Source organism: Bubalus bubalis, chromosome 9 (genome assembly GCF_019923935.1).
Source record: "Bubalus bubalis isolate 160015118507 breed Murrah chromosome 9, NDDB_SH_1, whole genome shotgun sequence".
In the NCBI taxonomy this organism is placed as follows: Eukaryota; Metazoa; Chordata; class Mammalia; order Artiodactyla; family Bovidae; genus Bubalus; species Bubalus bubalis.
The window spans coordinates 152,499-179,953 of NC_059165.1; the positions used below are offsets into that span (position 1 = coordinate 152,499).

Below are 27,455 nucleotides of genomic sequence, written 5' to 3' on the forward strand. Positions count from 1 at the left end.
CCAGGCAAGAACACTGGAGTGGGTTGCCATTTCCTTCTCCAATGCATGAAAGTGAAAAGTGAAAGTGAAGTCGCTCAGTCGTGTCCAATTCTAGCGACCCCATGGACTGCAGCCCACCAGGCTCCTCCGTCCATGGGAGTTTCTAGGCAAAAGTACTGGAGTGGGGTGCCATTACCTTCCCCAAGGATGTACTAGACACCACTGAATATATGGGAAGATTTTCACCAATTGAGTCTGTTTTATCTAGACAAATGTTCCTCTGCTAATTCAATACAATTAAACTCAAAATTACATTTGTGTGTGTGTGTGTAACTATGGGTGCATGTTTCCATCAATTTATAAAGCTTTATTTCAGTTTAAAGTGTTAACACACTTCTTCTCCCTTTCAAAAAATTGTCAGAATTTATTCTCCTAATTTACTCATTTCTTTTCTTGAAAGAAAACTCAACAATCTCTATGCTCTAAGGTCTATATTTATCTCTTTGAACCTTTTCCCACTTCCTTACTAAACAACAAAAAACAAAAAAGAGAAAAATTCAAGAAATGCAGAGAGAAAACAACAACCATAGGCACCAAAGTCTGATTTTACTCAAAACAACAGAATGGAAATGATTCTTATAAACTTACGGCATTACATATCAGGACTGCATCTTTCAGAGTCTGAGTTATCAACAGAAAATATAAATTTGTTCAACATTTTCTAATAAATATTTCATACAGTTTTTCTGTAAATTTTACGGTTTGTCACTGAAATACACTCTTACAGACGAGCCTATAACGGGAGACAGCACCAAGGTTACACCATCCCTGTCACTTCATACTCACAGCAACCGCCTCCAAGATCTGCTTGACAGCATCCGCAGCATCTCGCTCACTATAATATCCCTTTTCCACAATCCTAAAAAAAACCATGAAATGCTTCTCAGACACATGCATTCAATTGAGCAGATGTTAAAAGAGGTTAAATTAATGTTAAAGATTTATCTAAACAATTACAGCAGGCTCCCATAACACGAGGGGAAAGATTTCCATAAGTTGGCAATCTAGACGTCTTTAGGTTTATTTACGAAAATGGAAAACATTTATTTTGCCTAGGCTTGAAGTATCCATCCTGTCGGGGACAAAAAATTATTTTCAAACTCTGTGTTGCAAATAATTTTAAACCTATAACAAGTAGACAATATGCCATGAACCATCTCATTTAATTGTCACATTGCTTCAGCAATTACCAATTCATGGCCAATGTTGCTTTGTCTATCCAATTACTTTCCCTCCTCCTCTATTATTTTAAAGCAAATATCAGACATCATATAATTTCATTCATAAATATTTAAGGAGGTATCTTTAAAAATAAAGGATCTTTTAAAATCATAACTACAATGCCATTATCATATCTATAAATGACAATTCCTTAATATCATCAGATATGCAGTTTCAACTTTCTATTTGTTTTTAAAATTGGTTTGTTTGAATCAGTATTAAAATTAAGTCCATGCAACTGATTGGCTGATACGTCTTTTCTTCTCTTTTTATCTGCAGCTCCTCTTTTACACCCCCTTACTCCCTCTCATCTGCTTTTCTTTTCTAAATAAATGACTCACTCCTTTTGCATAGATTTGGGCCAGACATTTTCTTTTGAAATTAAAATCTTTTCTTTTTTAAAAAAAATTTTCCTGAATTAGAATGTTTCATATTTATTTTCTTCCATTGCTTTGGATTTCTTCTTTGGGGTATGCAATTACACACATATAAGAGTTTTTCTACTTTATGGGCTCAAATAAACAAAATAAGGAATGAAAGAGGAGAAATAACAGCAAATACCACAGAAATACAAAGAAAAAAAAAAAGAGACAGAATACCATGAACAGTTATATGCCAACAACTTGGACAACCTAGAAGAAATGGAAGACTTTCTAGAAATAAACCGTCAAGACTAAATCAGAAAGAAATAGACAATCTGAACAGATGAATCAGTAGTATTAAAATTGAATTTGTAATTAAAAAACACTCCCAGCAAACTTAAGTCCAGGAGGGAGTGGGCTTCACAGGGTAATTCTAACAAACACGTAAAAGAGAATTAATATCTATCCTTCTCAAGCTATTCCAAAAAATGTAAGAGGAGGGAAAACTCCAAAATTTACTCTAAGAGGCCACCATTACCCTGATACCAAAACCAGACAAAGATAACACAAAACAAGAAAAGTATAGGCCAATATCTGATCAATGCAGATGCAAGCACTGTCAACAAAGTATCAGTAACCCTAACTCAACAATGTATTGAAAGAGTCACACACTATGATCAAGTAGGATTTATTCCAAGATGCAAGGATGGTTAAATATTTGCAAATCAATGAATGCGCTGAACCACATTAACATAAGGAAGGATAAAAATCACATGATCATCTCAATAGATGCAGCAAAAGCATTTGACAAAATTCAACAACCATTCATGATGAAAAACTCATCAAACTGTATAGAGAGGGAACACATCTCAAAATAATAAAGGCCATTTAAGACAAATCCACAGCTGGATTACAGCTGGATTACAAAATCCAACATTACATTCAACAGTGAAAAGCTAAATGCCTTTCCTCTAAAATTAGGAACAAGACAAGGATGTCCATTCTCTCCACTTTTACTTAACACAGTATTAGAAATCCTAGCCACAGAACTCTGACCAAAAAATAAATAAATAAAAGGCATCCAAAATAGGAGGGAAGAGGTAAAATGGAACTTCTTGCAGATGACATGACACTCTATATAGGAAGTCCTAAAGTCTTCACAAAAAAACTATATAATAAATGAATTCAAGTAAGTTGCAAGATGTAAGATTAATATACAGAAATCTATTTGCTTTTCAATACACTAATAATGATCAGGACTTCCCTGGTGGCTCAGACGGTGAAGTGTCTGTCTACAATGCGGGAGACCCGGGTTCAATCCCTGGGTCAGGAAGATCCACTGGAGAAGGACATGGCAATCCACTCCAGTACTATTGCCTGGAAAATCCCATGGACAGAGGAGCCTGGTAGGCTACAGTCCATGGGGTTGCAAAGATTCGGACACGACTGAGCAACTTCACTTCACTTAATAATGATCAGAAAGAGAAAGCAAGAAAATAATCCTGTTTAAAACTATGTCCAAAAAATAAAATACCTAGGAAGAAACTTAACCAAGGAAGTGAAAGAACTATACTTTGAAAACTAGAGAACACTGATGAGGGAAACTGAAGATACTACAAAGAAATGAAAAAATAGCCCATGTTCTGGGATTAGAAGAATAAATATTGCTAAAATTCACAAACTATGCAAAGCAATCTACAGATTTAATGCAATCCCTATCAAACTACCCATGACATTTTCTACAGAACTAGAATAAAAAAAAAAAAAAGAACTAGAATAAATTATCCTAAAATTTCCATGGAATCACAAAAACCCCCAAATTTACAAAACAATCTTGAGGAAAAAGAACAAAGCTGGAGGTATCATGCATCTTGACTTCAGACTATACTACAAAGCTACAGTAATCAAAACAGCACACAGGTGGCACAAAAACAGGTACATAGATCAAGGAACGGAATAGAGACTGCAGAAATAAACCTACACACTTAAGGCCAATTAATATATGACAAAAGAGTCAAGAATACAGAGCTGAGAAAGGAGAGTCTTTTCAGTAAATGCTACTGGGAAAACTGGACAGCTACTTGCAAAAGAACGAGATTTGAACATTTCTTCACGCCATTAAAAAAAAAAAACCCTCAAAATGGATTAAAGATCTAAATATAAGACCTGAAACCATAAAACTTCTAGGAGAAAATCTAGGCAGAAAACTCTTTGACACAAATAATAGTAATGTTTTTTCAGATCTGTCTCCGAAGCAAAAGAAGTAAAAGCAAAAATAAGCAAGTGGGACCATTGACAAAATGAAAAGACAAGCTACTGAATGGGAGAAACTAGTTATAAATGATATGACCAATAAGGAATTAATATCCAACATATATGGGCCTCCCAGAGGGCACTAGTGGTAAAGAATCTGCCTGCCAATCAGGAGATGCAAAAGACTTAGGTTTGATCCCTGGTTTGGGAAGACCCCCAGGAGAAGGGAATGGCAACCCACTCCAGTATTCTTGCCTGGGAAATCCCATGGACAGAGGAGCCTGGTGGGCTATAGTCGACGGGATCACAGAGTCAGACACGACTGACAGACCGAGCACACAGGCACCCACTGCCATGTGTGACAGCTCATGCAAGTCAACATCAGAAACACAGGCAGCCTGATCAAAAAATGGGCAGGAGATCAAAACAGACTTTTTAAAAGATATACTAATGGCCAATAGGTACATATAAAGATGTTTAACATCACTGATGATCAGAGAAAGGCAACTCAAAACCACAGGGAGATATCTCCTCACGCCTTTTAGAAAGGCTATCATCAAAAACCCCACAAATAGCAAATGTTGGCAAGGATGTGGAAAAAAGGGAACCCTTGTACATTATTAGTAGGAATGTAAATCAGTAGAACCATATTGGACAACAGTATAGATGTTCCTCAAAAAATTGAAAATAGAACTACCATATGATCCAGCAATTTCACTCCTGGGTATATATCCAAAGAAAAGGGAAACACTATTCAAAAAGCTACATGCACCCAGATGTTCACAGCAGCACCACTTACAATGGCCAAGACATGGAAGCAACCTCAGTGTCCATCAACAAACGAATGGGTCAAGATGTGCCACATAGGCACAATGGAATAGTAATCAGCTGTAAAAGGGAATAAAATCCTGCCATTTGCAGCAATGGGAATGGACCCAGAGAGAATTATGCTTTGTGACATAAATCAAACAGAGAAAGACAAATACTCTATGTTATCACTTATATGTGGAATATAAAACATAAAACAAACTAGTAATGTACATAACAAGACAGAAACACATTCCAGGTAGAGAGAACAAACCAGTTCTACGTAGGGAAAGGGGAGAAGGGAGGCCATGACAGGGGCAGGAGACTGAGACACGGACGACCGTGTACAAAGCAGACGAGCGGCAAGGGCGCCAGCACAGCACAGGCGGATTTTCTAACAAGGCTAAATGGATATAATCTATGGAAATGTTTACTCAGTATGCTGTGAAACTAATACTGCAAAGCAAGTACACTTTAAAGAAAAGCTTTTCTACTTTTGACTTATATTGCTTTTTTCTATGGTTTTCTTAATTTTAGTTTATTTTGCATTGTTATAATTTCCTTCCTTTTCTGGGCATATCCTCCCACCATGCTTTCACCGCCTGAAGGGACCCTATTCTACTTCTTGTTTTCTATCTTCTTATAATCATTTTGTTTTGGAATTAACTAAGCCATTGCTTTGCTGCTTATTTTTAAGGGAAATCTGTTTTTCAGCCTTTTTACAGACTCACAAGTCGGGATATCTATTCCACTGTCACAGCTCTAGACTGTACAGTTAATTTCATGAAGTTTTCGAAGTCTGGACCTCATCCTTTCTAAGATCTCTTCCCTGTCTGGAACATCATTCCCTCACCTATCCTCTCTATTCTGATTACCGAAGTCTCTTTCCAGAAGTTTCTCCTCAATACATTTTCTCCCCCTGCCACCCTCCAACGAGGCTTTAGATATCAATTTCAAGAGTTCATAGGGCCTTGACTGTAGCAGTCTCTTCAAACATTACTGGGGGTGTAGCCCTTGCACTTCTCAGAAATTTGGATGCCAAAAAGCCCTTCAGTTCAGTTCACTCGCTCAGTCGTGTCAGACTCTTTGCAACCCCATGAATCGCAGTATGCCAGGCCTCCCTGTCCCTCACCAACTCCCAGAGTTCACTAAAACTCACATCCATCGAGTAGATGATGCCTTCCAGCCACATCATCCTCTGTCGTCCCCTTCTCCTCCTGCCCCCAATCCCTCCCAGCATCAGAGTCTTTTTCAATGAGTCAACTCTTCAAATGAGGTGGCCAAAGTACTGGAGTTTCAGCTTCAGCATCATTTCTTCCAATGAACACCCAGGACGGATTTCCTTTAGGATGGACTGGTTGGATCTCCTTGCAGTCCAAGCAACGGACTCTCAAGAGTCTTCTCCAACACCACAGTTCAAAAGCATCAATTCTTCGGCGCTCAGCTTTCTTCACAGTCCAACTCTCACATCCATACATGACCATTGAAAAAACCATAGCCTTGACTAGACGGACCTTTGTTGGCAAAGTAATATCTCTGCTTTTCAAAATACTGTCTAGGTTGGTCATAACTTTCCTTCCAAGGAGTAAGCCTCTTTTAATTTCATGGCTGCAATCACCATCTGCAGTGATTTTGGAGCACAAAAAAAATAAAGTCTGACATCTATTTCCCATGAAGTGATGGGACCAGATGCCATGATCTCCATTTTCTGAATGTTGAGCTTTAAGCCAACTTTTTCACTCTCCTCTTTCACTTTCATCAAGAGGCTTTTGAGTTCCTCTTCACTTTCTGCAATAAGGGTGGTGTCATCTGCATATCTGAGGTTATTGATATTTCTCCCAGCAATCTTGATCCCAGATTGTGCTTCTTCCAGCCCTTAGCTTTCTTCTTATACTGGCCCATCCTGCTCCCAATGATTTGAAGATTTGAGTGTTCTGTTCTTAGTTCTATCACATGTCCTCTTGCGTCCTCTGCCTCTTCTTCCATAAATGCTAATACCATACAGCTCTTCCAAATTGTCATTATTTTGTCCTCAGTTGTTCATATTTTAGCGTCACAGAGATACTCTATCACCTGGTTTTGCTATAGATGTTGTCTGTGAGGTTTTGGTTTTTCCGTGCTAGTTTTTCAGTCTAATCTTATAGGGATATTTGGGAAGACTGAAAAACAACTTTATAGTGGTTTCTGTCTTCCCAGAATTTTAAGAGAAAACATTTTTTTTTTTTTTGATAGACTGTAGATTAACAACTTACACAAGACGTTTTCATCTCACAAAATGTTTGTGGAAAAGACATCTGAAAAAGGTCAATTCAAAACATAAAAGAAACAGAATAGCAAAAAACAATTTTAAAAACTGTTGAATTTTTGTAATTAACATTGTAATTTTTCCTAGATGGTTAGTATCTCAAATAGTATAGTTAGTTTTCAGAAAGTACCTTCTTTTTTAATGTTGTGGCAAGAAGTTTAAGTTCTCAAAGTATCTGATGCTATATTTTGAAAAAGTTTTCCAAATAGGGCATGATCAGAACAGATATGACAAAATAAAAAGATGTATTAAAAGAAGATACCTCAATGACCATAATTATTAAGATTCAGAAAAACTATATTGATGGGAAGAAATTAATTATTTTCTTCATGCAATTATTTTGAACACTGCCAAAAAAACTCATATATTTTCAAAGAATGAAACACGGAATACTCTTCCTAATTTTTTTATTTATTCAGTTTAGTCGCTCAGTTGTGTCTGACTCTTATTGACCCCATGAATTGCAGCACTCCAGGCCTCCCTGTCCATCACCAACTCCTGGAGTTCACTCAAACCCACGTCCATCGAGTTGGTGATGCCATCCAGCCACATCATCCTCTGTCGTCCCCTTCTCCTCCTGCCCCCAATCCCTCCAAGCATCAGAGTCTTTTCTAATGAGTCAACTCTTCACATGAGGTGGCCAAAGTACTGGAGTTTCAGCTTTAGCATCATTCCTTCCAAAGAAATCCCAGGGCTGATCTCCTTCAGAATGGACTGGCTGGATCTCCTTGCAGTCCATGGGACTCTCAAGAGTCTTCTCCAATACCACAGTTCATTTATTATGAACATCACAGTTTATTTATTAGACACCTGTTATGCACCAGGGTCAAATAAAATGCAAAGACAGATTACAATACTCAGGGGGTTATTATTAACTGGTCCTTAAAAATAAATTTTCACATGACATTTCCTTACAACAATATGAGTTTTTCCAATTCATGATTAAGTTACATAATTTACTTACTAAAATTTTAATTGAAACTATACTTAACTATACTCTCTGACTGACTTCCTGAAGAACTGACTCATTGGAAAACACCCTGATGCTGGGAAAGATTGAAGGCAGGAGGAGAAGGGGACGCCAGAGGATGAGATGGTTGGATGGCATCACTGACTCAATGGACATGAGTCTGAGCAAACTCTAGGAGTTGGTGATGGACAGGGAGGCCTGGCGTGCTGCAGTCCATGGCGTTGCAAAGAGTCGGACACAACTGAGTGACTGAACTGACTGACTGACTGATACTCTCTGAGTATTTTCAAATGGAGTATCCCCTTAAAAGGGGAAAAGAAAAACTACTGTGTCAGAGGAAGTAGAGAACTTCAACTACCATTACCTCACCCTCTGCATTCCTCTCTGAGTGTGGATTCTGTGGCACACCCATCAACCAACACTAATGTGATTAATGTGTCCTCTGGGGGCTGCACCTGCTTGGTTTGCTCCAGTCCTGTTAAAGGAAGGACGTTGTTACGCAGATGATGAAAAGAATGGCTGATAATTAACATTTTTTTCCCATCTCCCATTCTGCCCAGAAGAGGAGAGAATCAATTACCTCTGGCCCTGCAGAAATCAGTGTGGACTCTCCCATAGTCACTCGAGACTAGAGCTTTACCACAACTTTGGGATACCCCTCCAGGGGGCATGACTCATGGCTTCGTTTACACAAGAACTCTTTCTGGGTTAGTCCAGAACCAACTTGCACAACCATGAGTGGCCTTCCTGATGAGAAACCCTCCTTGTCTGTTAAATATACATGAATTCTTATGAGCTTCTCCATCCCTTAGAAAAGAAGTGCTTCACTCACTAGAATTTCTTTTCTATAATTCACTTTATTGTGAATTCTCAAGCTTTGACCTAAGTATGATATTTATGAGTTTTCATTTTGATATAATTAAGGGTTAAGGGCCTGTGTTCAGAACATGTCTTTGTGTGAATGTCCAGTGACTGGCTGGCTGGAGACGTGAATTTCCTTGGGACTGTTTTCAGGTAGTATAGAGGGAAGAGTAGTGGTTGTAGAAAGAATAATGCAAATTTCACTACTTTCCTATACTATATATTAAAATAGCAATATACTTCATCCAATTAATAAGGATGATGCATTCTAACAAAGGTGCCCATGTATTTATTTATCTAATAAATATTATGGAATGACAGCTGTGTGCTCGGTGCTCAGTAGTACACCAAACAAGGCTTCTGCACTCAACTGGTTTCTCCTGGTATAAAAACACAGACAACAATCTACACAGCATGCTAAATGTCGTGACAGGTATTAGAGAATGGCCTGGGAGCTCCGAGGAAGGGCAGACAGTTTATTCTGCAGGCCATGCGGGGTGAGAAAAGTATTCCAGAGGTGGCTCATACCTGAAGGACATACAGGAGTTTTCTAGCTGTCGGGAGGATGGGAGCTGGGGGTGGGATACATGCAGGGGAGAAGCATGGGACTGGAGAGCAGGGAAACCATTCTAAGGAAAAGGACCAAGACTACAGAGAGAATTAGATCGTGAAGATGGGATAATAATATTTAATCAATATTTCTAACTGTCAAATGTGAGCCCATACTTGCTGGACTTAATAAAGAATAAGATTTGGGGACTTCCCTAAGTGGCTCCGTGGTAAAGATTCTGTCTGCCAATTTTGGGGACACAGGTTTGACCCCTGATCTGGGAAGACCCCACGTCTTGGAGCAGCTGAGCCCCTGTGCCACAACTACGGCAGCGCACGCACCCTGGAGCCTGTGTTCCGCACAAGAGAAGCCGCTGCAGTGAGTCCGCACGGGGCAACTAGGGCAGCCCTGCCCTCGGCAGCTGCGGAAAGGGCCCGCACACCAACGGACACCCCGCACAACCAAAAACAAATACTTAAAGACGAGTAAGAGTTGGGCCTTGCCCCTGAGGAGACCATACACAATGGAGAAATCGCTAATAAATACATCGCCATAAACATATGTTACACTAAGGTTTGTACAGCCAAGAAATGTATTAACTCTTGTCAGAAACATCTTGAGAGCAGGCATAAGGGCAGGAGCTCAAATGCAGGTGCCTTCCCCACCTGGTCCCCCGTGAACTCTGTATACCATTACTAGGTTCTGCCATAAAAACCCAACTGCCTCTCTTCCAGGCTCCTTCTGCTAAAAGAAAAATTTTGTTCTCAGTGGATTTGTTCATCAGAATGTCACAGGGACAAGTTTCTGAAACTCAGATATTCAATTTTAAATATTTAATAAGTAGAGCTATGACCTAGGCCATTCATGATGGATTGGGAAGAGCAATAGGAAGGAACTTCTCAAGCTGCAAATGCAGGTTTATGCCTGAGACATAAGGTTGTAGGTGAAGGTACTGGTGACCAAGCAAAGGAAAGTGAAATCCTGCAATCTTTTTCTCTACAGCATCACGATGGCAGATGTGTTTGGTCAGTCTTCTGTTGGGTATTGTGGAAAAATTATCAGCCTTCTCACTAGACTGTTGCTTTGATCATCCCTGCAAAGCTGTTCATAGTAGGCGGTCAATAAATATTTGTGGAATCAATACTAATTGTTAAGTGAATGGATGCCAGAAAAATTTCAGACTGTGGACATTTGCTTTTGTTCCTTATCATGGCAAAAAAAAAAAAAGCACTGGACTGGGAAGGGATGCTCAGCCGCTGCAAGCAACTTCTGGCAGATCCAGAGGGATGGCCATACCCATGTTTCCCAAAGGAAAACGCGACAGACAGAATGTTACTTCTGCTTTTAGGAGCAAGCTCAGTCATGCAGTCTCTAGATATTATAGTAACAAGGATCTTTCTAGATTTTTGAACAAATCAAAATGTAGTGGAGGGAACCTTCTCCAGGATAGATGACATCCTGGGCCATAAATCTAGCCCTGGTAAATTCAAAAACATTGAAATCATTCCAAGCATCTTTTCTGACCACAATGCAGTAAGATTAGATCCCAATTACAAGAGAAAAACTACTAAAAATTCCAACATATGGAGGCTGAATAAAATGCTGCTGAATAACCAACAAATCACAGAAGAAATCAAAAAAGAAATCAAAATATGCAATGAAACAAATGAAAATGAAAACACAACAACCCAAAACCTGTGGGACACAGTAAAAGCAATGCAAAGGAGAAGGTTCATAGTAATACAGGCACACCTCAAGAAACAAGAAAAAAGTCAAATAAATAACCTAACTCTACACCTAAAGCAACTAGAAAAGGAAGAAATGAAGAACCCCAGGGTTAGTAGAAGGAAAGAAATCTTAAAAATTTGAGCAGAAGTAAATGCAAAAGAAACAAAAGAGACCATAGCAAAAAATCAACAAAGCCAAAAGCTGGTTCTTTGAGAGGATAAATAAAATTGACAGACCATTAGCCAGACTCATCAAGAAACAAAAGGAGAAAAGTCAAATCAACAAAATTAGAAATGAAATTGGAGAGATGACAACACAGAAATGCAAAGGATCATATGAGACTGCTATCAGCAATTCTATGCCAATAAAATGGACAACTTGGAAGAAATGGACAAATTCTTAGAAAAGTACAACTTTCCAAAACTGAACCAGGAAGAAATAGCAAATCTTAACAGACCCATCACAAGCACAGAAATTGAAACTGTAATCAGAAATCTTCCCCCAAACAAAAGCCCAGGTCCAGACGGCTTCACAGCTGAATTCTACCAAAAATTTAGAGAAGAGCTAACACCTATCCTACTCAAACTCTTACAGAAAATTGCAGAGGAAGGCAAACTTCCAAACTCATTCTATGAGGCCACCATCACCCTAATACCAAAACCTGACAAAGATGCCACAAAATAAGAAAACTACAGGCCAATATCACTGATGAACATAGATGCAAAAATCCTTAACAAAATTCTAGCAATCAGAATCCAACAACACATTAAAAAGATCATACATTGTGAACAAGTGGGCTTTATCCCAGGGATGCAAGGATTCTTCAATATTTGCAAATCAATCAATGTAATACACCACATTAGCAAATTGAAAAATAAAAGCCATATGATTATCTCAATAGATGCACAGAAAGCCTATGACAAAATTCAACATCCATTTATTTAAAAACCCTCCAGAAAGCAGGAATAGAAGGAACATACCTCAACATAATAAAAGCTATATATGACAAACCCACAGCAAACAGTATCCTCAATGGTGAAAAATTGTAGGCATTTCCCCTAAAGTCAGGAACAAGACAAGGGTGCCCACTCTCACCACTACTATTCAAGATAGTTTTGGAAGTTTTGGCCACAGCAATCACAGCAGAAAAAGAAATAAAAGGAATCCAGATTGGAAAAGAAGTAAAACTCTCACTGTTTGCAGATGACATGATCCTCTACATAGAAAACCCTAAAGACTAGCTACCAGAAAATTACTAGAGCTAATCAATGAATACAGTAAAGTTGCAGGATATAAAATCAACACACAGAAATCCCTTGCATTCCTATACACTAATAATGAGAAAATAGAAAGAGAAATTAAGGAAACAATTCCATTCACCATTGCAACGAAAAGAATAAAATACTTAGGAATATATATACCTAAAGAAACAAAAGACCTATATATAGAAAACTATAAAACACTGGTAAAAGAAATCAGAGGACACTAATAGATGGAAAAATATGCCATGTTATGGATTGGAAGAATCAATATAGTGAAAATGAGTATACTACCCAAAGCAATTTATAGATTCAATGCAATCCCTATCAAGCTACCAATGGTATTTTTCACAGAGCTAGCACGAATAATTTCACAATTTGTATGGAAATACAAAAAACCTCAAATAGCCAAAGCAATCTTGAGAAAGAAGAATGAAACTGGAGGAATCAACCTGCCTGACTTCAGGCTCTACTACAAAGCCACAGTCATCAAGACAGTATGGTCCTGGCACAAAGACAGAAATAGAGATCAATGAAACAAACTAGAAAGCCCAGAGATATATCCATGCACCTATGGACACCTTATCTTTGACAAAGGAGGCAAGAATATAAAATGGAGAAAAGACAATCTCTTTAACAAGTGGTGCTGGGAAAATTGGTCAGCCACTTGTAAAAGAATGAAACTAGAACACTTTCTAACACCATACACAAAAATAAACTCAAAATGCATTAAACATCTAAACATAAGACCAGAAACTATTAAACTCCTAGAGGAAAACATAGGCAAAACAGTCTCTGACATAAAACACAGCAGGATCCTCTATGGCCCACCTCCCAGAATATTGGAAATAAAAGCAAAAATAAACAAATGGGACCTAATTAAAATTAAAACTTTCTGCACAACAAAGGAAACTGTAAGCAAGGTGAAAAGACAGCCTTCAGAATGGGAGAAAATAATAGCAAATGAAGCAACTGACAAAGAATTAATCCCAAAAATATATAAGCAACTTCTGTAGCTCAATTCCAGAAAAATAAACGATCCAATCAAAAAATGGGCCAAAGAACTAAACAGACATTTCTCCAAAGAAGACATACAGATGGCTAACAAACACATGAAAAGATGCTCTACATCACTCATTATCAGAGAAATGCAAATCAAAACCACAATGAGGTACCATTTCACGCCAGTCAGAATGGCTGCAATCCAAAAGTCTACAAGCAGTAAATGCTGGAGAGGGTGTGGAGAAAAGGGAACTCTCTTAGACTGTTGGTGGGAATGCAAACTAGTACAGCCACTATGGAGAACAGTGTGGAGATTCCTTAAAAACTGGAAAGAGAACTGCCTTATGATCCAGCAATCCCACTGCTGGGCATACACACTGAGGAAACCAGAATTGAAAGAGACACATGTACCCCAATGTTCATTGCAGCACTGTTCATAATAGCCAGGACATGGAAGCAACCTAGATGTCCATCAGCAGATGAATGGATAAGAAAGCCGTGGTACATATACACAATGGAGTGTTACTCGGCATTAAAAAGAATACATTTGAATCAGTTCTAATGAGGTGGATGAAAGTGGAGCCTGTTATACAGAGTGACTGCTGCTGCTGCTGCTGCTGCTAAGTCGCTTCCGTCGTGTCCGACTCTGTGCGACCCCAGAGACGGCAGCCCACCAGGCTCCCCCGTCCCTGGGATTCTCCAGGCAAGAACACCGGAGTGGGTTGCCATTTCCTTCTCCAATGCATGAAAGTGAAAAGTTAAAGTGAAATCGCTCAGTCGTGTCCGACTCTTAGTGACCCCATGGACTGCAGCCCACCAGGCTCCTCCATCAGTGGGATTTTCCAGGCAAGAGTACTGGAGTGGGGATACAGAGTGAAGTAAGCCAGAAAGAAAAAAAAAAAAAACACCAATACAGTATACTAACGCATATATATGGAATTTAGAAAGATGGTAACGATAACTGTATGTGAGACAGCAAAACAGACACTGATGTATAGAACAGTCTTCTGGACTCTGTGGGAGAGGGAGAGGGTGGGACGATTTGGGAGAATGGCATTGAAACATGTATAATATCATATAAGAAATGAACTGCCAGTCCAGGTTCGATGCATGATACAGGATGCTCTGGGCTGGTGCACTGGGATGACCCAGAGGGATGGTATGGAGAGGGATGTGGGAGGGGAGTTCAGGATGGGAAACACATGTACACCTGTTGGAGGATTCATGTCAATGTGTGGCAAAACCAATACAATATTGTACAGTAATTAGCCCCAATTAAAATAAATAAATTAATAAATAAAATAAATAAAGTTTTGTTTTTTAAGAAAATAAAAACACATTGGTTTTGCAAATAAAAATAAAATAAAATAAAATAAATAAATTTATATTTAAAAAAATGTAATGGAGTGGGGCCCTAAGCTGTCTTCTGAGGACAGGCCCTCCCCACACCCTCTGTTGAGTCCTCTCTGAGGAAGGCAACAGTATCTGAAGCCTGCTCCCTGAGTTATACAGATGTGAAGCCTCCCGCTACCAAATGGAAGACGTTAACCACCTGATGACCATGAGCACACAGCACACAGCCCCAGGCGTGTGTTAACCCCTGTGATGCTGCCCTGTGACCTCATTTATCTGCCAACTGGAGAACTGTGCAGAGCTGATCACAAACCCTGTGATCCTTCACCTGGCTTTTAAAAATGCTTTGCTAAATCCCTTCGGGGAGCTCAAGCTTGGGGGTTCTTAATATGAGCCACCAGTCTCCTGTATGGCCCTGCAATAAACCTTTCTCTGCTCCAAACTCTGACATTTCAGTTTGTCTGGCCTCACCGAGCAATGGGCAATCGAACTTGCACTAACATAAGTGACTCAATTCAGCAAAATACAGCAGCTGCTTCGCGAGCAACAGTAACAACGCTTACCAAAAATTCAGCTGAGATTTCAAAAGAAAATGCCCAAGAAACCAAACAATGTATATACAGTTAAAAGTTTACTGTGCTCAGTCACTCAGTTGTGTCCAACTCTTTGTGACCCCACAGACTGTAGCTCACCAGGCTCTGCTGTCCGTAGGATTTCCCAGGCAAGAATGCTGGAGTGAGTTGCCATTTCCTCCTCCAGGGGATCTTCCTAACCCAGTGATCAAACCCAAATCTCCTGCATGGCAGGATTCTTTACCATTGAGTCACTAGGGAAGCCCAATTACTAGATAAAAATATATTAATGTTGCTTCATTTAGCAATCTGGGAAACTTAGCTATTCAGGGCTTCCCTGTTGGCTCAGAAGATGATGTATCTGCCTGCAATGCTGGAGTCCTGGGTTTGATCCCTGGGTCAGGAAGATCCCTGGAGAAGGGAATGGCAGCCCACTCCAGTGTCCTTGCTTGGATAATCCCATGGACAGAGGAGCCTGGTGGGCTACAGTCCATGGGGTTGCAAAGAGTTGGAAACAAATGAATAATTCAAAATAGAATGGTATATTTATATTTTTTGATACATGGATATGAGAATACATTTACAGATGTTTGAGAGTTGGACCATAAAGAAGGCTGAACGCCAAACAATTGATGCTTTTGAACTGTGGTGTTGGAGAAGACTCTTGAGAGTCCCTTGGACTACAAAGAGATCCAACCATACCATCCTAAAGGAAATCAGTCCTGAATATTCATTGGAAGGACTGATGCTGAAGCTGAAACTCCAATACTTTGGCCACCTGATCAGAAGAACTGACTCACTGGAAAACACCCTGATGCTGGGAAAGATTGAAGGCAGTAGGAGAAGGGGACGACAGAGGATGAGATTGTTTGATGGCATCACGGATTCAATGAATATGAAACTGGGAAAACTCCAGGAGATAGTGAGGGACAGGGAGGCCTGGTGTGCTGCAGTCTACGGGGTTGCAAAGAGTCGGACACAACTTCGTGACTGAACAACAACAAAGATCATATGAGTAATTGGTGACATATTGTTTTCACAAAATATTAATTTACTTATGTAACAAATGATAACTGAGAAAATTAATTAGTAACCAAAATAAAGATATGTCATAAAATGAGATCATAAATGCATTAAAAGTTAATTTTATGAGTTCTCTTATATGAGGTCTACTTTTCATCCAGTTTCTTCAGTGCCTCTTATAAAACAGCACTACAAAATACTGTTGATGAAGAAACAATCCTCAGAAGCTACACAAAAGAGCCTAACTCGTTTTAATCAGAACTTTGATATCTCATTATAACCATGTGCTATTAGACAAGAGGTCTAGATAACTAGATGCTCAAAAAACAACTGAATGCTATCATAAAAATAACTCTGAAATAGTGCAAAAGCATAAGATAGCTTTCCAGGCACTAAGCTCAAAACAAGGGCTTCATTTGTAGCTTGGTCAGTAAAGAATCTGCCTGCAATGCAGGAGATGCGGGTTCGATTCCTGGGTTAGGAAGATTCCCTGGAGAAGGAAATGGCAATCCACTCCAGTACTTTTACCTGGAGCATCCCATGGACAGAGGAGCCTGGTAGGTTCCCAGTCCATGGAGTCGCAAGAGTTGGACACAACTTAGCGACTAAACCAACAACCTCAAAACATGGTTTCAGATTCACTAATTAGGCACTGGCCAGAGCGGCCTGCATACATGAGCTGCCTGCATAAATGAGCCTGTATAAATGCCTGCATACATGAGCTGCCTGCATAAATGAGCCTGTATAAATGCCTGCATACATGAGCTGCCTGCATAAATGAGCTGCCTGTATAAATGAGCCTGTATAAATGCCTGCATAAATGAGCTGCCTGTATAAATGAGCCTGTATAAATGCCTGCATACATGAGCTGCCTATATAAATGAGCCTGTATAAATGCCTGCATAAATGAGCGGCCTGCATACATGAGCTGCCTGTATAAATGAGCCTGTATAAATGCCTGCATACATGAGCTGCCTGCATAAATGAGCCTGTATAAATGCCTGCATACAGGAGCTGCCTGCATAAATGAGCCTGTATAAATGCCTGCATACAGGAGCTGCCTGGCACAAACCACGGAACAGAGGGCGGTATGCCACAGCCGCCTCTGGCAGTCTGGGAGAGCCTACTGGACTGTGTTTAGAATGTTTTAAAAAATATACTTAAAATACATGGGGTTATAAAGGAAACTAATTATAATGAATCATGCTTGTCAAATACATTTTGGATTTGTGGTAGAATAATAAGACCTACTGAGTTAGATAACAAGGTCCAGTGGCAAACCTTAATTCACAGCTTCAAAAAATTGATGAGTATAAACAGTTTCGAGATCTCTGGAACAACTAATATAATACAACAATATCTGTGATTTCTATGAGTGATGAAGTCATGGGCAATGCAAATACTACCATGATTTGTCACCTACACAATGGTAGGAAGAGTTTATAGCTTTATACAAAATATACTAGTGACTTCAGATCATTTTCAAAGGTCCAGGACCAAGTAGTTTATATCTATGCTGCACAATTTCCTGTTGTTCCATTGTCAACTGCTAAAACTAAAATCTCTCCTAGGATTTTAATCACAACGCCAACCCAAAAGGCTGCCCTGGGGTCCCAGTTCCTACAGGCCTCCCAGCCACCGATGGGCCTGGGCACAGGGATCTCCGGGAAAGAGGCACCGTGTCTCCCCCAGATCCCAGGCCCGCATCCCGTGGCCTCCACAGGCCTCTAACTCAAAGGCCATACTTCCAACATCCACTGTTTTCTCCTGGAACACGTGTTCTTCTCCCCCATGGCTAGGGCTGCTCATCTCCTCATCATTTTAAATGCAGAATGAGAAAACACAGGCGATGCCTCTTTCTCTCTATGGATCTGCTTTAAAATATGACTTCTGTACATTTGCTCCTGTCATCTTAATTGCTGTAGATTGAATTGAGCTCATCTCCAGCCCAGAAGTTAGCACAAGCAACGCAGCTGAAAAGCTCTAATCTGATCAGATCCTGAGGGCCTCAGACTTCCTGGCACAAAGATTAGGAGCCCAACTGCTCGCCCCACCAATGGCAGCTTTTTCTTAAATGGAGATGTTTTTAGATGACTGTAGGTTTATGTGAGAAACACACTGGCCTGGAGAGGATGGGCACTAGATCAAATACACAGGGTGAAAAGCCCCGAGTGATGTGCTTCAGAAATCAAGTCCTGAGGGCTGCCAGGACACATTCATGATGCAATACACAAAATTATACTTAAATGAATTCTGCTGTACCTTGTGTAAATCTACCACTCCTAAGCTTCACTTGTGCTTTTTCTTATTTCATTCATGGTATTTTTGTCTATATTGTTGCTTTTTCTAAGAACTCTCCCAAAGAGTATTAAATTCATATGCTTAAATAAACAGTTTCACAGGGTATTACCAGCATCCATTAAATTTGTAAGCTAGGGAGAGAGTCACGAACCTCAGTCCATAGTTCATCAGGCACTCTATCAGATCTAGTCCCTTAAATCTATTTCTCACTTCTACTGTATAATCATAAGGGATTTGATTTAGGTCATACCTGAATGGTCTAGTGGTTTTCCCTACTTTCTTCAATTTAAGTCTGAATTTGCCAATAAGAAGTTATGATCTGAGCCACAGTCAGCTCCTGGTCTTGTTTTTGCTGACTGTATAGAGCTTGGAATAGCTCATCTGGAATCCCATCACCTCCACTAGCTTTGTTCGTAGTGATGCTTTCTAAGGCCTACTTGACTTCACGTTCCAGGATGTCTGGCTCTAGCCCCTAAGCTGGGATCAGAGCTGTGCCTTAAACACTGACGGATGGACGGATGGACGGATGGACGGATGGCCCCAAGTGAAACTAACGCCAGAAGGAGTCTACTGCAATGGCAGAGAAAGTGAAGGCTCAGAAGGACATGGGAAGAGAGACATACACAGTATATACCAAAGAAACACTGCTTTTCGTGGGTGAATGCTATTCCTTGGTGCACTTTCCTTCTTCATTTTCTGCTTATGAACTCATGTCACATCCGCTCCTGGAACGCACTCTCCTCCGCCTGCAGGCGCCCATCTGAGCCTGCTGCACGCCCAGGGGGCTCCGCTCAGGTGTCCGCGCCTCTCCCCAGCACTCGCGGAAGTGCACCAGACTAATGTGTTAGCGTGTAAATAGGCCTGAATCACAACCCCGCCCTGGTAGTAAGTCCTGTGTGTTCCTCTTCCTTTCTGCTGTGACTATTCTAGGTCCTTTGACCCTTCTGCAGCTTGACTCTTTATGCTTCTGAGGAAGAGAGAAACTTTTTCTAAAACAACCCTTTTATGTGACTCTGATCTTATTCCCTCAGGGTCATCTCCGGAATGTTGTTCCAAATAAAAGTCCCTCTCAGATCTCTTCTGCTTCCCTATCCAGTAGGCTCCTTCCTTCAGCAAATTAATGTGTTACCAGTGGGCCAGTTTAAAACAGTAACTAAGCCTCCATTTACCCTGCATCCCTTTCTGCTGCCTCACTTATTTTTCCCTTTATAGTCAAGCTTCTGAAAAAGTAGACTTTAAATCCACTCCAAATCAAAGCACGTTTTGTTTATATGTAGACAGATAAAACTACATAAAGAGAATATGTATTTATATATACATATATATACACATATTAATGTTTAAGTTAAGCCACACTTAAACAGAATAAAATGTTATGTCACTAATTTGAAGTTTCATTTTTAAATATTAAGAATATTAGCATCTGCTTACATAGCAGCAGTATGGTGTGTTAGAAAAATCATATACATTGGAATCTGACATACTAGAGTAGAGTTCCATTTATTTATTGCTGTTGTTATTAGATCCACTGTAAACTGAGTGACCTAATGGCGGTTAATGGGCCTCTCTGATCCTCAAGTTATCTGGGCTACAAAATACGTATGCATCAAGGCCTAGGTTTTATATGTGTTGCTGTTGAGAGTTAAATGAGATCATGGTCAGTAAAATGCTCTGTCGCTGCAGGACTCTAAAAGGCATTCAGAAATGGCCCTCACTATAGTGGCTCATCACGCTTTAGACAGGAAGACTTCACATGTCTGCACTCCAACACTAATGACGAGTGTGTGACACAACAGCCTTCACAAATGCAGACGTGTTCTGAGTTTGGTCAACCACAAAACCAACCATGACACAACTCCATGAAGACTGGAAAAAAGCCTAATTTCCATTTCTAGGATTCTTTCCTAATAACTGTGTCCTGACAATTCCATTTATTTCCACCAAGAGCAGAGACCCAGGAATGCTGAAGTAGAAATGACTATCAGGACTGAAATACTAGGACTCTGTCAGGTAATTAAGGAGCTACATGCATAATCTCCAAATATAACCACTACTTCTCCTGCATATTGACAACTGATTATTTTCTTGCAAGAGAATATTTTCAGTTGGGGAAAATGAAAAAAAAAAAAAAAAAAGTTTGTAGTGAGTTTCAGGCCTGACTGTATGACTTATCAATTTCTACAGTTTGTGGTCTTAAAAAAAAATGAGAATAATAATGCCTTAGAAAAACCTGAAAGATGAGTAACTTAAATACTTTTTTGCACAGGACCAAGCAATACAAGGCCAAGCAGCTTCCCTGTGGCTCATACAGTAACGAGTCTGCCTGCAACGCGGGAGACCCGGGTTGAATCCCTGGTTTGGGAAGATCCCCTGCAGAAGGAAATGGCAACCCACTCCAATATTCTTGCCAGGAAAATTCCATGGATGGAGGAGCCTGGTAGGCTACAGTCCGCGGGGTTGCAAAGAGTCAGATACGACTGAAAGACTTCACTTTCACTTTTCAAGCAATACATCAGGGATTCTCCTTAAACAAAACAAACAGCAGTTTATTCTCTTGTAAATAATTTGAAAGGGGCTGCTGCTGCTGCTGCTAAGTCGCTTCAGTTGTGTCCGACTCTGTGCGACCCCAGAGACGGCAGCCCACCAGGCTCCCCCGTCCCTGAGATTCACCAGGCAAGAACACTGGAGTGGGTTGCCATTTCCTTCTCCAATGCATGAAAGTGAAAAGTGAAAGTGAAGTCGCTTAGTTGTGTCCGACTCCTAGCGACCCCATGGACTGCAGCCTAACTGGATTTAAAAAGAAAGACAATGAGGCCATATAGGGAGGAAGAGTTGGACCAGAAGACAGACCGACTGCCTATGTGGGGAAGACCATTTACCATCCTCCAGTTCCACATCTGCAGAGTGGGAGAGTGCTTTTCATCCTGCTTGTCCCATAGGGTTGACATAAAAGAGGAAGACACACTGCTGTCTGTGAAAGAACTTTTAAACCATATGTACTGAATTTTTGCTCTCAGTACTGGTGGGGTGGACAAGCCTACAGGTAAGAACAATGAAAACAAGCTAAATAAAATATAAAGTATACTTGAAGACACCACAGAGCTACCAAGGAAGTGAAGGCTTTAGGAGCCAAGCTCTAGAAGAGATGAAAAATAAAGAAAAGCAAACCTGATATCTGATGCTTATGCTTTTTCTTTAAAGGCATTAACGAATTCTAAATCAGCAGCTGACAGGCCACCTTATACGGTAGAGGGAACAGAAGCTGGCATTTAGGATCTGCCAAGGAAGGGGATCCTTGGCAAAAATCCCCTGGCTTCAAGGAGATCCAACCAGTCCATTCTGAAGGACATCAGCCCTGGGATTTCTTTGGAAGGAATGATGCTAAAGCTGAAACTCCAGTACTTTGGCCATCTCATGCAAAGAGTTGACTCATTGGAAAAGACTCTGATGCTGGGATGGATTGGGGGCAGGAGGAGAAGGGGACGACAGAGGATGATATGGCTGGATGGCATCTCTGACTCGATGGACGTGAGTCTGAGTGAACTCCGGGAGTTGGTGATGGACAGGGAGGCCTGGCGTGCTGCGATTCATGGGGTCGCAAAGAGTCGGACATGACTGAGCGGCTGATCTGATCTGATCTGAAAGGGCAAAACCTATAAGAGCTGACAAGAAATAGATTTGCTTTCAGGAAACCCAGCTTTGAATCAGTCCAGTGCCTGATTAGATTCAAGTGATCTGTTCCTTACCTTAACTGCCTACTGGAGCAAAATAAAATTTGCTTTTTTTGAGGCAACAGCATTTAAAGCCTTAAATTCTAAAACCTTTTATAAGTAATGTTTGGCATGTGAACAAGCATAACCTGGCAAGCAAAAACACAAGGAGAAAGCAGAAAAAAGACAAATTTAAAAATTCACAAGATATTCTAATACTAGAGTTAGACAAAAATCAGGAAAAGAAAAACAAAAAGCTAAAAAATTTTAATTAGAAGACCAGAAAGATCCTGCTGAATTAGTTGCCTTATAATACAATCATTTTCTGGAAAAAAACCTGGAAATTTACCCTTAAGCAATCTCATACATTATCCACTTGAAAAGTTCAATAAATTTATAAGAATTGTAACTAGATTGAGAAAGATGGAGAAGAAAATGTTGTGGAGATTTTTTTCATGATATTGTAATTTTGTGCAGATTTTTGGGGGGAATTTCCTTGGGCACAAAATATCACTGATTTTATTCCAAAAACTGTAATCTATTGTCCCTTGCAATTTACTATTCATATGCTACATGAAATAGCAGATTTCATTTATACTTATCAGGTTTAGGTTTTTAGCAGCAACATAGATCTTTTGCTAATAAAATACAGTCATACACCATTTGACTCTAATGGCTAACGTAATTGTCTCTTCATCAGTTGCTCCATTAGTTCATTCATTATATATGATCAGGGTCATCATTAGACCAGGAATGAGTTTATGCTATTGCAATTAAATAAATTTGGGTTTTGACCTAAGTACAGGAAAAAGAGACCATATTATGATTTTGATCTCTCAGGAAAGCAAGCAGTAAGTGGATAATAATGCAGGATATATTTTCAGTTTGACCCAAATTTAAAGATAACTGTAGGATTAAGTAACTTAATGGAGAAACCACATTTATCTCAGATATGGCAACAGACACGTGGACAACATTTGCGGGGGAAAAGTCTATCATCTACGACCACTAAGAGTTCATAGAGTAGTTAGTTGAGTGCTTTACTGGCTGTCTACCATTCTTTAGATGTCCTCTGCTAAATTTGAATATTTATCATTATAAATGAAATTTATTGATATTTAGTTTTTCATTCTTATCTATAGCTGAATTAATTCTATCCCATAAAAATCAACTTGACTACAAGATGAGAGACCCAGAAAGGCTGGGGAGAAGGGGAAAAGAGACCCCTATTTCCAAAATGACTGAAACAAACAGAGGTAAGAAGGTACAGAGCAAATACTATTTACTTAATTGTGAAAATTCCTGTCCTGGAATTATTTACAAAGAATGGGAGGTTTTTCTCTGGTAGACCACAATTAGCAGAGAAATGTGTCAGTCTTCCTTAGGGAGACCTCACGACTCCAGAGCCAGCAGGATCTAACTATAATCTGACTCTATTAATGTACCTGAAGAAGGAATATGTCCATGAAAGAGTAAGCTAAAGAAGCGCTGAAAAAGGACAACTATGGACAAATTTAGGCAACATTCAAAGGAACTAGTCCAGAAGAGTCTTGACTAAGCACAAGGGAACACAATGGTTTTAAGACAAAGCTGTCCTTAGAGCAGATCAGAGTGTCCTGGCTTCCTTAGCATCACACAACATCTTCAAATTTGTTCTGAGGTTCGGAGAAGTTAAGCAAACCACTCTGAGTCAGTTATTTGTTCCTTAAGTCAGGATTTACAACGTGAGTCCAATTGGCTATGAACCAAATCCCACAAGAAGTATATGTTGAGGCTACCTATGCTTATGTATCTCAGGTGATTCATTTATCTATAAAGAATGAACACAGTGTAAATGCTATAATTTTTAAGATCTGGTTATTCACATAACCTGTTCTAAGGAAACTTTAATATACATCTGAACAAAATTATCTATCTGTTGAAGATATATATGTGGCTCCAATCAAGGCCATTTTGCTCCTTCCAATCTGAAGGTCAAAATCTGCACGGTATAACATTAAAAGCAGACAGACCTTTGAAAATGGAGCTTCCCAGGTGGTTCAGTGGTAAAGAACCTGCCTGCCAATGCAGGAGACATGGTTCGAACCCTGCATCAGGAAGATCCCCTGGAGAAGGAAATGGCAACCCACTCCAGTATTCTTGCCCAGAGAATCCCATGGACAGAGGAGCCTAGTGGGCTCTGTGGGGTCATAAAGAGTTGGACAGGACTTGGTGACTGAACAACATCAGTGACAACTTTGAAGACTTCTGCAAGCTCTTGAAGAGGCAGCAAATTTAACCGGGTGGAGCTGGGGAGGGGGGAGGGGGGCGTGCCTTTCTCCAGCACATTCTAAGCCTGCTTCCCTTAGGCCTCTTTCTCCTCTGAGGCCACTCACTGCAGCAGCTGCTCACGCACTCACCCATGAAGCAACTATTTACTGAGAATTTACTGTGCTCCAGGCATTCAGGCTACATCAGTGGTCCTCACCTTCTCTTCTGCCTTCAGTCCACATATCTCTTCACCCATTCTTCAACCAATAAGATGTTTACATCACAGAAACTGCAGTTTCTTACCATTTCTAATATAAGCCTACTCAGTTCCTTTGTCTTCTTCCATATTCATTTTTGTTTAATTATCCTGATCAGCACAGCAAAGAGCTCCCAAGACCACATCAGGGCAAAGAGGGAATTCTGAGAAGACGAGGAGGGTGGGAGAGCTATGGAAACTTAAAGCATGCGCAAAGTTAAAACTTGCACAAACAACGTGTCTGTATTACGCTCTACTGGATTTCCAGATATACTCCCTGCACCCTCAAAGCTCTGCTTTGAGTGATGAATGTATGAACAGACAACTGAAATTGGCTATAATTGGATATAATAGAACATATTTTTCTCTGCAACTTGGAACTCTTTAAAGAGCCTATAAAAGAAAGTAGGCCCAAAAACAATCATTTGGAAAGAATCGATTTTCATGAGCTTTGGATCATAACAAAGAATACTATTATAATACACGCTTAACTATCTATAATTTTCATCAAATACTTTCTCACAAAATATCCTCTTAAATCTTACTGTTGAGCTTAGATTTAGTATGACTTTAGAAATTGTTTTGTATGTAGAAAATAGATGTTTGCAAAAGTAAATAGCACAATGTTTTTTTTTCATTCACTAAGCATCCCAAATTTTCATTTACCCACATCTTATCAAATATTTATCTTAGTAGAAGTTATTAACCGGTATAACATGTCATTATGAAGAATTTCAGGAGAAATTTCCCTTCAGTTATTTTTTTGTGATTGGATGCAAAACTGTACTGTAGCTACGCTTCCAGGACCCACTCACCTGTCAAACAGCTCTCCTCCCGTGACGAGTTCTAAGACCAGACTGATTTCTGTAGGGGTTTCAAATATTTCTTTAAGTTTTATCTGGGAAAAGATATAAAAAATCACAAATTTTTTATTTTCATCCTTAGGAAATTGTTAAAACTCTGGTTACAACAGCTCCTTATTCTAGTCGCAGGCAGCCATCTGTCACTCGCTGGTTGTTTTTTTATCAGTCACCTCATTTGTTCAAAGATCCTTTTGAACTTTTATGTTTCCCCTTTTGATAGCTAAAGATAGCTGCCCTAGAAGTGCTTCCTAAATTTTGCCAAATCATCCAAATGTTTGAATTTCAACTGAATTAAAAAAAAACAAACCAGAGGCAAACAAAACTTCCTAAGCCATTTGAAACCATCATGACTGGTAGAGATGCGAATGTTTCTTTTTCTCAGAACAGGACTTCAATTAGGGGTCTGAGACAGAATGGACCAGGTTAAATTCTATCAGCACAGAAAGGGAATCCCTTAACAGCTAAAGAGTTGCTGGTAGATAAAAGAATACTCAGAAAAGTAACAGAGATAGTGATTTGACTGATCATAACAGCGTTTTCATGATATTCAGATAATCCATCCAATTTTGGATACTTTCCTTCTGAGAATCAACTGACCAGGACTGGCATATATATTTGAGGAAAATTTCATATTGACTTCTCTTTGAAAGAAATAAGATAGACAATGTAAAGTGGTGACTGTATATGGCAAATTTTGTTAACTGCTTACCCAAAGCCCTTCTCTCCCTACTTTACTGCAAACAGAACTCTAGTTTAGGGAAGCAAGGTACCTAGTCTCAAATTATGGATTATGGTTAGTCTAAGCCATTTATGATAACCCAGGTCCTTAATTTTCCAGTCTTCATGCAGGTTAGGGTGATTGTGTGACCAGCTTTGGCCAGTAAAATCTGAAGAGAATTCTGCAACTGGAAATTTTGGAAAAGCGTTTACGCTTCTCATCAGACTCTGCTGGTTAAACCTTTCCGCTCCCTTCTGTCTTGAACACAGACCTGGAGACTTGTGAAGACTGTACAGCAGCCATTTTAGGGCCACGAGGGAGAAACATGGAGGTGGAAGCCGCTCCCTGAGGACGGGAGAGCGGGAGCCCCCTAGGGGCACTGTGGCTAAGGGGCCTCCCTGAGAGCTCAGCTGGTAAAGAACCCGCCTGCAATGCAGGAGACCCAGTTTGATTCCTGGGTTGGGAAGAAACTCTGGAGAAGGGAGAGGCTACCCACTCCAGTATTCTTGGGCTTCCCTGGTGGGTCAGATGGTAAGAATCCGCCTGCAATGAGGAAGACCTGGGTTTGATCCTTGGGTTGGAAAGATCCCCTGGAGGAGCCTGGCAGGCTACAGTCCACGGGGTCACAGAGTCACACACGACCGAGTGACTAAGCACACAGCGCAGGGGTGAGACGCCACGCTTCCAATGCAGGGGCGAGGGGAGGGGTGGGTTAGAGCCCAAGTTGGGATCAGGAAAAAGGACAAAAGATGGGAGAACCAATGGATGGGTCTTGGATGACATCACTGAGGAGCTATTTGCTAACAACTCCTTACCTTCCGATTTCTCGTAAGAAAAATATTTGTTTAGACCAGCATATTCAAGTTTTCTGACTGAATTGCTAACTAATAAACAACTTGTAAGCACTGCCTTGAGCCGAAGCATGCCAGTCATCCTCTGAGACACCACAAATTTTTCAGTGAAATGAATAAAACATTTTAAGTAAGTGGCTCACTTTATAAAAACAAGTTATGGCCCGGAAAATGATTTTGTTCTTTTCATTTCACTGGCTT

General features: G+C 40.0%; 1 protein-coding gene across 1 annotated transcript in view; it reads right to left on the bottom strand.

Annotated features, from left to right (window-relative positions):
* CAMK4 (calcium/calmodulin dependent protein kinase IV) overlaps positions 1-27,455 on the bottom strand; it is a 259,853-nt gene that overhangs the window by 79,011 nt on the left and 153,387 nt on the right. The window contains exons 5-6 of the mRNA XM_025293987.1: positions 25,638-25,720; positions 826-898 (exon numbers count right to left, since the gene is read on the bottom strand). Of these exons, the coding sequence (XP_025149772.1) occupies positions 826-898; positions 25,638-25,720 (156 nt within the window). The remainder of the gene's footprint in view (positions 1-825; positions 899-25,637; positions 25,721-27,455) is intronic.